This window comes from Penicillium lagena (genome assembly GCF_028827675.1).
Source record: "Penicillium lagena strain IBT 129212 chromosome Unknown utg000003l_segment0_segment0, whole genome shotgun sequence".
NCBI lineage: Eukaryota > Fungi > Ascomycota > Eurotiomycetes > Eurotiales > Aspergillaceae > Penicillium > Penicillium lagena.
In genome coordinates, this window is record NW_026623224.1 from 2,558,357 (window position 1) to 2,571,174 (window position 12,818).

The 12,818-nt window shown below is 52.4% G+C and overlaps 6 protein-coding genes across 6 annotated transcripts; 3 read left to right on the plus strand and 3 right to left on the minus strand.

The window, feature by feature from the left end:
• Window positions 1-1,165: 1,165 nt before the first annotated feature.
• Window positions 1,166-2,796, minus strand: faeB-2 (putative feruloyl esterase; the record flags this gene model as incomplete). The annotated part of the gene is made up of 2 exons (XM_056978149.1): window positions 1,166-2,412; window positions 2,460-2,796. The coding sequence occupies 2 exons, from the start codon at window positions 2,794-2,796 to the stop codon at window positions 1,166-1,168; spliced, it is 1,584 nt and encodes a 527-aa protein (XP_056834181.1).
• An 875-nt stretch (window positions 2,797-3,671) lies between these two features.
• On the minus strand, window positions 3,672-5,243 carry N7510_006224 (uncharacterized protein; the record flags this gene model as incomplete). Its single annotated transcript, XM_056978150.1, has 4 exons — window positions 3,672-3,992; window positions 4,072-4,128; window positions 4,188-4,409; window positions 4,467-5,243. 4 exons carry the CDS (start codon window positions 5,241-5,243, stop codon window positions 3,672-3,674), a joined length of 1,377 nt encoding a protein of 458 aa, XP_056834182.1.
• A 762-nt stretch (window positions 5,244-6,005) lies between these two features.
• N7510_006225 (mitochondrial 54S ribosomal protein uL6m) lies at window positions 6,006-6,904 on the plus strand (the record flags this gene model as incomplete). The annotated part of the gene is made up of 3 exons (XM_056978151.1): window positions 6,006-6,273; window positions 6,338-6,451; window positions 6,531-6,904. 3 exons carry the CDS (start codon window positions 6,006-6,008, stop codon window positions 6,902-6,904), a joined length of 756 nt encoding a protein of 251 aa, XP_056834183.1.
• A 263-nt stretch (window positions 6,905-7,167) lies between these two features.
• On the minus strand, window positions 7,168-8,394 carry N7510_006226 (3'(2'),5'-bisphosphate nucleotidase; the record flags this gene model as incomplete). Its single annotated transcript, XM_056978152.1, has 1 exon — window positions 7,168-8,394. The coding sequence occupies one exon, from the start codon at window positions 8,392-8,394 to the stop codon at window positions 7,168-7,170; it is 1,227 nt and encodes a 408-aa protein (XP_056834184.1).
• Window positions 8,395-9,095: 701 nt separating this feature from the next.
• Window positions 9,096-10,399, plus strand: N7510_006227 (LSB5 family protein; the record flags this gene model as incomplete). The annotated part of the gene is made up of 2 exons (XM_056978153.1): window positions 9,096-9,247; window positions 9,301-10,399. Coding segments are annotated over 2 exons (1,251 nt in total), but the record flags the coding sequence as incomplete, so codon positions are not given.
• Window positions 10,400-11,254: 855 nt separating this feature from the next.
• N7510_006228 (LLM class flavin-dependent oxidoreductase) lies at window positions 11,255-12,604 on the plus strand (the record flags this gene model as incomplete). The annotated part of the gene is made up of 1 exon (XM_056978154.1): window positions 11,255-12,604. The coding sequence occupies one exon, from the start codon at window positions 11,255-11,257 to the stop codon at window positions 12,602-12,604; it is 1,350 nt and encodes a 449-aa protein (XP_056834186.1).
• Window positions 12,605-12,818: the final 214 nt, after the last annotated feature.

The window sequence follows — 12,818 nt, forward strand, 5'->3', positions numbered from 1 at the left end:
ATATGTGACTCTCAATTCCCCCTATGCTCCGTTAGTAATAATGAAAGTATCCACGAGACCACTATAATTAAGGAGGAGCATACCCGACTGGGGGAAAAAGAAGTCACAGACCATACTGAATGTCGAGCAAGATCATGTTAGCTCAGATTTGTTCTTCTAGTACCATTGAGACGGGGAGGGACCCATAGAGCTCACGCAATGTTATACGGCATGGTGGGTGTAGTTCTCGGCCAACGAAAACCAACAGAATTAAATGATTGGTATCAGTGTGTTATCCATGGCTAATAAACCAAGGACCTGTTAGGAACGCCTAGCCAAATCCATTCGCCGGTATTTCTACCACATCGATGCGATAGTTGCACCCGTACGCGCTCCGCATCAACAAGGGGCGGTGGGTATCAAAGCGGTGACTCACAGCTGACTTCTGCCGGCACAAAAAGTGTGTGGAATTTGCTCTTCTCCCATGAAAGCGCTGAGGAATGTATGTGCTTTGAAAGGATGGCCGGATCCAAGGCTACCAAGTCAGCCACCAAGATGACAACTCCCAACTCGACGAAGCCTTACAAACGAAAGCGTGATCTAGATGCCTCCCAGGCAACCACTCCAGCTCCAACACAGAAAGTACTCCTAAAGGGTCTTCCGTTAAGTGATCGTCATTTTCAACTGTAATACCATAAGCAATTTCCCCCGTCTCTTAAAGCCCTTCTCTCCCAAAGGCTCCTCAGGCAGATGAGCATCAGGCATGGCGATATGAAGCCCGGAATTTCTGTATCAGTTGCATACCTTAGACCGGTCACGGACAATATCCAGGTCTAAGACTACAGCGCTCAGCTTGTCCTGTCAGATACCTCCCAAGTTTCGCCATTTCGGTGTGCTCTGGCCCCAGGAGAAGCCAGTCAGCTGATGATTATTTTCGAGAGACTTGCTTTGGAAAGTCACAGGCTTGGTTCGCCCAATCTCGATCGTCTCACTACACTAAGTCGTATCAATGTGCAACGCGCAGCTATGAAGAATACCCTGGCTGTCGGGATGAATATGGAGTGTTAGCACCTTCAACATTCCTAAATTCAAAATGACATTGCACCTTCGAAAGATATACATGTTGACGGAAGAAGCCGGCACTGAAATGAAGAATGGGAAAGACGGAAATGCCTTCTCCAAAGACCTAAATAATACACTCCCATGCATTCTCATCCGTCCAGTTCCCAGGGCCCTTATAAACATTCCGACGCGGATACCTGCAGTGCTTGCGCTTATACTCCACCGCAGACCCAGGACCATCGACGAACTTAGCTCCACGCACCGTCTCAGGCGGCACACCTTCCTCAACCCATTTAACCATAGCCATGAGCACATTATCTTCAGGATCATTGCCATCATAGGTACCGACTCCCTGGCCGATGCCATAGGCACCATCACCGGCTCCGCAGTGGCCCATGCCGCTGATAGTGAAAAAGCGGTAGAACTCGTCCAGGTCCGGGGGAGGCAGCTTCATTGTGTCTGAGACGTGGGCATAGTACAGCTTGGAATCTTCGGAGCTGATCAGCTGGTCTTGCATGCCGTGGTAATGGAGCACCTTGCCGCCGGCGTTGCGGAAGGGAGACAGGTCGCCGTCCCATGTCTGGATGTTGTATGGGTTTTGGGCTAGTGCGACTGCGGCATCTTGGACTGTCCAGGTGGTGCCGCTCCAGGACGGGTCGTTGTATACAACGTACCGGTACCAGTCGTCGCTATAGGCGAAGGGCTGGCCGTTATACATGATTGGCGCGGCAAGGATCTCGGAACCGGGCTGCATCTGGGGATATAGAAGAGTGCCATTTACACCGTACAGTGGGGACAGTATCTGCTGAGCGGTCTGCACCTGGGCACTGGAGAGGCAGGTGGGATCGTTGGAAGTGTGGGATGGACAGATCAGTGTTTGTAGGATCGGGCGACAGAGAGTTGGATCTTCTATAATGCCATCCTTGGCGCCGTCGATTGTGTCGCATTGCCGGAGGATCTCCTCATGAACGACCTTCCACTCTGCGGGGGAAAGATACGTGTCAGAAGATGGCGGTCCAGTAATGGGGTAGAAATGCGCGCTCCACGAGAGTAAGTTGATGAAGTTGATTGCCGGTGATCCAGCCACCACGCCGTCGAAGTCATTTGGATATTTCTGGACTGACTTCCATCCCTGACGACCTCCAGTTGAGCAGCCGAGATAGTAGCTCTTCTTGAACCCCTCATCGTAGAACTTCTTGGTGAGTTCCTTGCCGACCACAACGCCTGTGTGGACGGAGCGATATGCGAAATCCTTGATCACCTCCGGGTGATGGAAAAAAGGCTCCCCAGACGTTCCGTTGTGACCATTGTTAGCACCGACGGTAGCAAAGCCCAATTGCGCCGTGTAGGCAAGGTCGTAGTACTGGATGCCTGGAGCAAATTTAGCAACAACTACCATACGGTTAAATTGTACATACATCCAGAAAGACCGCCATTTCCAGTACTCAGGAAGCGGCCCGTGTATTCACGCGGGAACCAGGCCTCGAGCGTGATTTCACTGCTCTCAGATGTAGAGACAGCCATAGTAACGCGACACAGATCAACGGAGACTGATTGGTAGCTTGCATCGCAGCTGGGCGGATTGTCGGCCAACGACAAATTCGTGCCTCCAGGGACAAAGTCCACAAAATTGACCTTCACGTTGGGTAGATCGATTTCATTGGCGAATCGCGAACATTTGGACTTGAAAGCCTCCTGGTTGGCAAGGGCGAGAGAGCCCAGAGCCAGAAGGGGCAAATTGCAAATACGAGTCATCTTCAGCACTTGCGTCCAAGTAAATGTCTGAGTCAACTTGCACGGAAGTCGACATTGCAACTTCAAGCGACGCTATATAGCTTGAATCAGCCTCGGCATCCCCATACTGGCTTTATGACAACGGAGCTCTAGAAGTAAAAGCAAGCCGGAGTTCGGCAAGCGTGCCCTCATTAACTCCCGATGTGCATTGTGATTGATGCAGACACAAAGCCAACTTGGAAACTCCGAGGATAACCCGGTGCCTGTGTGGGGCAAAATACGGGGGACAGCCAACGAAATGCGGGATCTAAGGTGATCTGGGAGACAAGTTGACCAGACAGAGGCCGGGACTTTGAGACCCGAGTGGAGACAATAGCGATCATTGTAGCCCGATATTCGATGGTACCGGTGCATTCAGTCTGGGGAATGAAGATCTCCATAAATGCGGGGGTGCTGGCTGTTGAACACGGCACTTGGCTAGAATAAAGCTTGATCATCATGAAACATGCCTCGGCGAAAAGGAACTAGCACAGTGGGCGAGGTTAAGCGTGCTAGAAGCAGATTATTTTCAGCATGATCTTTAACATCTACAAGGGATATTTTGGAAATTGGAGGTTTGTCAAGAAAGAAGCGGAAGCGAAGATACAAAATAAATTGATGATCGTAGAAGAAGAATGCGTGGAGCTAAAGCAGCAAGAAGTCAAAGTGCGAGGCCGTCATGCCGTCTCTCGGGAGGCTGAAGATATATGGCGAAATAGCGATAGGGTATAAAACAGCAGAATGCAGGCGAAAAGTATGTGTCGTTATTTAGCCGCCCGCCCACGGGAGATTGGCCAGAGAAAGTGCAAGAATATGTTGATAACTAAACCCACCGAGGAACATGAATTAGCGACAGTTCATATCTGGAACAGACATTCGAAGAAACCATTTTTCATACCTGAGATGAGAGCCAGTATAAGAAAGACGCAAAGAGCGCCTGAAATCCAGTCTCCGATTCCCCACAGATAGCCGAGGAAACTGGAGGTTTGGCGAAATTTGAGGCTTGTTTCTTCGATCTTGGATAGTAAATCAGCGGCAATAATGGCAGTTTGATCGATGAGTGCCTTAGAATTATTGGCATTGAGCAGGGTGGTCTCTTGAGCCTCAGACTGGGCAAGTATGGCTTCAGATTGCAAGAGCTGAGCTTTTTGCAACTCTCTGGCTGTCGTCTCCGATTGCTGCATAGACGTTTCCATATTTTGGAGCCGCTTCAGAATATTAGACGGGACTAGGCCAAGATATACCTAGGGTTCATACCTCAATCATCTTATTCTCCTGTGATAGTATCAGATCCATCCGGGTGATCAGCCATTCCTGTTTTGTCGGTTAGTTCGGGCAGCTTTTTTCAGGAAAATTCAGAGATAAATACTCACCAGAGCGGCATCAACACTTTCAATGCGTCGGTAGAGGTTGACCACATCTGTTTCCCTAAGAGATTCCAGCGAGAGGCTCAAGGAATTTGCAAGATCCTTGTGGATTAGAGCATTTTGTTCATGGGCCAGGAGTACATCCTTCGACCTGACCAGTGCCTCATCATTCACCGTTCGAAGAGTCTTTTGTAGCAAATGAGCCTGGTCCGACGTGCTTCGGATGCTCTATAATGATGTTAGAAGTTGTAACTTCGACGAAACAAGACAGAAAGAGAATCTTACCTTCTCAAGGGTAGCAGATTCGGTTTGCAAATGGTTCAAAGCCGTTGACACGGTACCGGTAACGGTAGTGATACCCGATTTGATTAACTGCAGCAAATCCGCAAAACTGCCTTTGAAGCGCACTTGCGCTTCTTCAAGGCCCGAAACAAATTGCGTCTGTAAAGCATCCACAGATTCCATAAACGCTTGGTTCCGGACAGCCTGCGCTGTCGCATTCAACAGAGCTTCGTGCAGTCCAGTATTGAGCTTCACGCTGCTCTTCACTATTGAGCGGTGCAAATCCAGCAGCTCTTCCTTTTCTCGTTCCATTCGCGTAGCTTGGCAGATAACCATGGCGTTCTGTCGACTGTTGCTGTAGGAAGTCCACCACTGAGGCCGCGACTCTAATGCCTGGAGACATGGCTCCAGAAGCTCCATTGGAATTGAGTCTCTGCCCGTGTCTGGAGGTGCGGATTTGGTTGGGAATCCGAATCGACCTGTGCCAGCAGCGGGAGGCGAGACTGTCACGGGGATACACGCAGAGGGAATCACGGTACCCGTGCCTTGGAGCTCACAGATTGCAAGTCGCGCCGCATAGACGGATCGTATCAGATCAAGCACCTCGTGAGTATCAGCGTCACTGCCCTTGCCATTGCCCACGGTCTGGCAAGATGTGAGTAGTCTCATTGCTGCGATGCGGTTGCAGGAAGGAGAAGATGCCATCGAGTCCAAGATTTGCGCTGCTTCGGTAAAGATCGCGTCCTGCTCATGCACGTTGGATCCGAAGTATGAAACCATGCCGAGACGCGCCGACAGATCATTGGGAGGAGTCTGGTTCTCTTTCTGAGTGTCAGTAAATGAAGATGGGCTTCATATGAGCAACTTTACCTCCACTTGAAACTCTCCTCCCAGTGCCAAAGCTAAACAGTGAGGACGCGATAACGAAGCATGACAAATAAAGGAGCATGAGGAGGAGGATGTGAATCAATCGAGAGAAGGTCATGGTGCTGAAAGACACGATGAGAGATGTTAATTGCGCGGTAAAGCAGTATGATCTAGCGAGATTCTGTTCTCGACTGATCAGTTGAATGGGGAGAAACAACGAAGGAAGAGAATACTGGACAAGAGATGGGCTGAAGGTTAGGTCTCAAGAGAGAGACGGGCGTTGAGGATGATTGAGACCAGTCGAATGCAAGTGCAGGCACACCTTGGTCTCACTCTTCGCTTTTATCTTTTCTCTCCTGAAATCCTCGCTGCTGGTGAAATGCTATTCAGATTAGAATCTTGGCGTTGAAGAGATAATGGGCACGGCATGAAGCAAGAGAAGTGAGATCCGGGGTGAGCTCAACTCAGATTATCAGCCACCTAAATAATGCTCTATGAAATATCGAGAAAGTAATCAGACATATTCCAAAGTACCCTCGACAAGCCAAAAAAAAAAATCATATCGATCCCTCTCTATAGAACAAAGAGCACGTGACATTCTAACCCAATCGGGCAACCTGCGGACAAAATCGAGAGATCGGACACTCATCATCCTCAGTTCCAATACGCGCAGTCATGGCGACTCTCCTCCCCCAACGCTGCGCCCGACTCCTTCGCGAGCCCAGTCGACGCGGCTCCTTGCCTCTTTTCCTTACGCCTGCGTTCTCGTCGCTCCGGTCACAATGCTTCTCCACGACCTCTCCGGCGCAGTCCCGAGTCGGCGGCGCGGCCATCTCTATTCCGCCCGAAGTGTCCATGTCCCTCGTTGATCTCCCCAAGTCCCTGTTCCGCTCGAGAGGAAAAGACATTCCCAAGGTCGCTGTCGAGATCCAGGGTCCTCGGGGTAGGTGTCCCTGTTCGCGGAGGGAGACATTGAATTGAATGCCCTGCTAACGTTTGGTCTCCAGGGAACATGACCCTTAGCGTCCCTTCCTTTCTTAACGTCAACTACGACGAAGCCGGCCGCAAAGCCACCCTCTCCGTGTTAGATTCGACGATTGCTCACCAGCGTGCTATGTGGGGTAAGTTTTTTCTTCTTCGTTTTTCTTGCACCCAATTCAATTGGTACATTATCTCTAATACCCATTCCCCTTATTCCAGGCACAACCCGCGCACTCCTCCAAAACCACATCCTCGGCGTATCAGAGGGCCACATCTGCATCCTGAGTCTGGTGGGTGTCGGATACAGGGCGACCATCGAGACCACGGCCACGACGGTCAAGCCGGAGTACGAAGGGCAAAAGTTCGTGTCCCTCAAGGTTGGATACTCGCACCCGATTGAGCTCGGTATTCCGCAAGGTGTCGAGGCTAGCACGCCCCAGCCGACGCGGATTCTGTTAGAGAGCGTGGACAAGAGGACTGTGACGCAGTTCGCGGCTAAGATTCGCGAGTGGAGGCGGCCGGAGCCGTACAAGGGCAAGGGTATCTTTGTGAATGGGGAGACGATCAAGTTGAAGGCGAAGAAGATCAAATAGATCTATGGCGCATTTGTGGGTTTGGGAAATGGCTTGTTTTCTGTGTATTTCTATACTCTCTTATCGACATATATTTCTTTCTTTCACACTTTGACCTGGCACTTCGGATTCTTCTGAAGGCCATTTAATTTTCTATCCACCTACAATTTTATCCTACGTAAACAGCAATCTCAGAGAATTGGCCAAAATCTTTTATTGATCAAAGCACCAACACGTGGCGGACATCTAGCTATATACGTCTATCACGCATCAAGCGCGACTCTTTACAACTTCAACACCACCTTGACGGCATCGATCACCTGGTCCTGCAGATCTTTTGGCGCAGCAACCACGCCCTTGTTGGCAGCCAAGGTCCGGCCCTTGCTGAAATCCAACCGGGCGCCATAGATATCCGTCACCTGGCCACCAGCCTCACGCACAATGATATCACCAGCGGCGTGATCCCAGATCTTCTCCTGGTAGTCCTTCTTGACCGGCAGGCGGAGGTAGATGTCACCGGCGCCCCGAGCAATGGAGCAGTACTTGGCCTGCGAGTCCAGTCGCACGCTCGGAGCGGTGATTCCCAGGCGCTCGGCGACGGCGGCATTGTCGCCCTGGGCCGAGTGGCCGGCCTCAACACCCTCGCAGAAGACAGCCTTGGCGATGTCGGGAACGGCGCGCATGGAGATCGCCTTGCTGGGGGCGAGGGCGCCGTTCGCCAGAGGGCGCGACGTCGAGCCCTGGCCCTGCACGGCAGAGAAGAGCACTCCGTTGACGGCGCTGCCGGTCTGCTGTGCGCCCGTGCTGGCATCAATGGTAGCGGAGTCATCCACCGGCAAGTTGGGGGTGCCAATGGCACCGACCTTGACGTCGCCGTCGACAATCAAGCCGAGACAGACGGCGTACTGGCCGCCGCGCAGGAAACCCTTGGTGCCGTCGATAGGGTCCAAAGCCCAGATGCGGCCTGTGGCACCACCGGCGCTCTTGCCCTCATCGATGATGTCCAGCATCCTCTCCTCGCTGGGCAGGGGGCCGCCCAGAACATTGTCGCTCTCGGCGTCGTCCAGCTTGATGTCTTTGACCAGACCCCAGATCTCGGCGCTGAGGGCCTTGTCCTCGCGCAGGGAGCTCGCCTCCTCTTCGGCAACGATCTCATCGTTGGGGAAATTCTTGCGGATGGCCTGGATGATGAGGGCCTGGGCGCCGAAATCGCCGATGGTGACGGGCGACTTGTCGTCCTTGGAGACGGTGCCCTTGGCCTTTTCGAAGAAGACCTTTTGGGTGAGGATGGAGGCGCGCTGGACGGCCAGCTCGGCAATGTAGCGTTCTTTCTCGTACGACATGATTGTGGTGGTGGTGGCGGTGGAGAAGGGGTGGGCGAGGTGGTGGGAAAGAAGACCCAGGCGAACGTGGGATTTCAGGGCGACACTGAGAGCCAGGATGAGTGTGGAGCAGATGGCCAGGCGGGACAGAACACGGATCCAGTGGGGGGGTGTGGCAGTCAGAGTCATCCACAGGGGCAGTCAATGGCTTCAATTGGCTTGGCTGAGGGATTTGGCTCTCTTTTTCCTTTTTCGACCGAGTTGTTGCAACGACCGGGCAGATGAGCAGCGTTCAAGCCGGACTATTATGTTCTGCCTCAGGCAGAAACACCCCGCCCTAAGCCGGAAGGGGCAGCGCAGGCAGCTGATAAGACTCTCTCCCTTTGTCTCTCTATTGTTGCTTTCTGGTTGCTTTCTTCGCCTGCAAACCACATTCTTGAACTTGGAAACACTCGCTGGTCTCCCGAACATTCTATGAACCCACTCACATTGCCGAGTAAAGCACGGATCTGCCCGCACTAGCGCCAAGCTCTCTGCGCTCCTGCCCCCTCCGACGTCACCGTTCTCCCCTGGTTTTACCGTGAAGCTTCGGCCAGGTGAAGGAGCAGGCTCTTCTGTCGCATTGACCAGCGGAGATAAAACCTTACACTCTCTTGTGTACACAATTCCTGCAGTGCTTTGTGTCGCCCAGCGTGTGCGGGGTTCTCTTCTTCAACCCCAGACTATCCAACGGCCGGTGAACAGATTCATGGGAGAGGGGCTCGCCGATATCCAACGACCTACACGTAAGAGACTATCGGTGCAGACGACTCCATCGCCATGTTTCAATCACATGTACGCCGAGAGCTACCACCTCCATCTCGAGCTTGTACTAACCACCCTTGCTCTAGAAACCCTACTCGGCAGTAACCGTGCAGGTCGAGGTGCTCACGAGCGAGCAATATGAGGAAGACGACCCAGCGGGTATTGTTGATCTGATCGAAGTCATTCGCATCCAAGCCAGCGGCCCGACCGAAGCCAGTCGAGCCCTGCGCAAGAAGCTGTGAGTGTCGCGGTCCAACGACAAACCCCCCTTCGGTTCTAACACACGCACAGGAAATACGGCAATCTCCACCGCCAACTCCGTGCGCTCACGATCCTCGACTTTCTGATCCAGAATGCGGGGGACCGGTTCCTTCGCGAATTTGCCGATGAGCCATTGCTCGAACGCCTTCGTATTGCGGCCACCGACTCTGTTTCCGACCCGCTCGTCAAGCGGAAATGCCAGCAGCTCTTTGGACAATGGGCTGCATCCTTCAAGGATAAACGGGGCATGGAGAAGATTGGTGCGCTGTACCAGCAGCTTCCGAAGCGGAAACAGCCAGCCAATCAAGCCAAGGCAAAAGTGCTCCGCGAAGGAGCAAACACGAACAATGACCAGCCTATGGGGCACAGAGTGTCTGTATCCACTGGAAGTGGCCCGGCCAGAGAATTGGCCAGCCCGAAGCCAAAGTCCAGCAGCAAGCCTAAGAAGGACAAGAAAGAGAGGAGACTCACCCAGACTGGTTCGTTTAATCTGGAGAAGGAGAGGCCGGAGATCGTGCAGACTCTAGCGTCTGTCGCCGTCGCGAGCACCAATTTATTGAATTCGCTCAAATTGGTGAATCGCGAGACGACGCGGGTTAGCGAGGATGCGGAGTGTATCAACCGGTTCGACAAGTGCAAGCATCTTCGGCGCCAAATTCTGCGGTACATCCAACACATCGAGAGCGAAGAGTTCCTCGGGGGGTTGATCCATGCCAACGACGAATTGGTGAATGCTCTGATGGCGTTCGAGGTGCTGGACAAGAGCGTGGATTACGACAGCGATAGTGATGATGAGTCGATGCATGCTTATTTGAAACACCAGTGGGGACACGAGGATGATAAAGTGAACCAAGGCTTGTCTGGACTGAGCGTCAATCCTCCCAAGCCACCGCGACCCAAGCAGCCTGCGACGAGCTCGTCTCAGCATCCGTTACAAGAACTGGAGAGCGAGAGTGAGCCGGAGGTGGAGGATGATGACGAGAATAACCCGTTCGGAGATCGGAATGCAATTAAGACTCCGGCGGTTGAGAAGTCGGGTTATAGCTGGTACCGTCCACCTCTCGATTGCTTGAACTATAAAACTGACAACTACACAGGAAAGAGGTTTGACGAAGGACTCGGATTGTGAACACACAATGAGTACAGCAACGGATCAATGAGAAATTACCATGGCTCTTTTACGTTATTGGCGAGGTGTAAATATTATTCCAGAAATGCATCTGATGATGATCTTGACTCGGATCTCGCCCAACCCCGTCGGTAACGTAACCCTGGCGTAGTAAGATAACGCAATGACCATCTTAACTAGCCATCCTAAAGACAGAGTGGTAAGAGATCAATAGCATCGATGTTGCTAAGGACAATGAACTACTCCCCTCCGGGTTCACGGCAATTCGATCATTATCAAACATGCCGTTCTGAATAGAATTAATAGCCTCGCTATGGGATCCCGTGATATTTATGATCCCCGACTAAACATGTATTTGTTCCAGAGCGATTGATTCTTTCCTCATAAGGCTATGAGAGCTGCTTGAAATCCAGTCCGTTGCCCAAACATACTTGGCTGGCTTAAAAGACACTGAATGGAGAAGAGCCTGGTGATGCGGAATCAGATGTGGAATTATAGTTGGGACTAAAGTGGAAGAAACATAGTATCGCATAGTTGGCTCTTACATCGGGTCAGCCCCGTCTTTAGCTGCGTTTTTGCGTGATTATTGATCACCGACTCATCGTATAGTTAATCTATATAGCAGGATATCGCTACTACTTGCGCGAGCACCCTCCTCAAGCACGCCATATCCTCAACGACCGAGGATTATAAATCGGCTTAGAAATACCATCATGATGGAACTGCATCCTGCCAGGTATATACAAAGGTATACAATCACTTCTCTCTTTATCTAGAAGGCGCGGCGGCAGAAGAAGCATAACCAAACCTGGTCCCAACAACACATCCACACGGTAGACACGATTCAATAACAAGATGGCCAACACTACTCAACCGAAGCGCCAACTGCACCTCACGGCCTTCATGCGGCCCGTATCATTGCACACAGGAGCCTGGCGCTTTCCCAACTCCTACCCTGACGCCAACTTCAACATCAAACACATAACAAACTTTGCCCAAAAGCTTGAAGCCGCCAAATTCGATGCCTTCTTCATGGCGGACCACCTCGCCGTGCTGAACATGCCCGTTGAAGCTCTGAAGCGCAGCCACACAGTGACCTCCTTCGAGCCGTTCACTCTACTCTCCGCGCTCTCGTCCGTGACAGAGAAGATCGGGCTCGCTGCCACAGCGAGTACGACATACGACCTGCCGTACCATGTTGCGCGACGCTTCGCCAGCCTCGACCACCTGAGCAACGGGCGTGCAGCGTGGAATATAGTGACGACGGGAAATCCAGAGTCGAGCCATAACTTCGGGTTCGATGAACACATGGCCCATGGCGATCGATACAAGCGCGCGCGGGAGTTTTACGAGGTCGTAACGGGGTTATGGGACAGTTTCGCCGACGATGCGTTTACTCGCAACGTCGAGACGGGGCAGTACTTCGATCCGGCGAAGATGCATGTACTCAACCATGTTGGTGAGGAGTTGAAGGTGCGAGGCCCGCTGAATATTGCGCGGCCGCCACAGGGCTGGCCGGTTATCGTGCAGGCTGGGCAGAGCGAGCCCGGGCGGCAGCTTGCGGCTGAGACGGCGGAGGTGGTGTTCTGTAGTCCGAAGGATATCGATGGTGCGAAGGCGCTTTATGCGGATATCAAGAACCGGGCTGAGAAGGCTGGTCGCAGCCGGGAACACCTGAAGATCTTGCCTGCGGCGATGATTATCGTCGGGGATAGCAAGGAGGATGCGCAGGAGAAGCGGCTGAAGCTGGATAGCCTGGTTCACTATGACAGCGCCATTGCGTCGTTGTCCATCGCGCTCGGGGTGGATGCTGCTGGCTTTGATCCGGACGGACCACTGCCGACGGACCTGCCGGAGACGAATGCAAGCAAGACGAGCAGGGAGGGTGTTGAGCGGCTGGCTAAGCAGGAGGGGCTGACTGTTCGCCAACTTGCGCAGCGGTATGGCGGATACTCTGGGCTGGCGTTCCTCGGCTCGCCTGGTGATATCGCGGAGGAGATGGAGACGTGGTTAAGGGAAGAGGCCTCGGATGGGTTTACGTGCACGTTTCCCTTCTTGCCTCAGGGTCTGGAAGAGGTGACCGATAGACTGGTCCCGGAGCTGCAGCGAAGAGGTCTGTTTCGCAAGGAGTATGCGGGCTCGACGCTGCGGGAGCACTTTGGTCTGCCGAGGCCGGAGAATCGATTCTTTAGCAAGACGGCCTAAGCGGCATGTATAGAGCTAACAGTTGAGAAAGGAACTAGTGGTCTATCACGAGGTATACTAGATACAATTTTGAATGCATATATTCGTGCTCCTCCATTTTATCAAACAGGAAAAAGCGCACTGTACTGTATATTGACAGCGAGGCGAAAGAGCCAAATGGGGTATTATGGGTCATCATCATCATGATCATCAGTGAGAAAAAGCGCAAAATCAA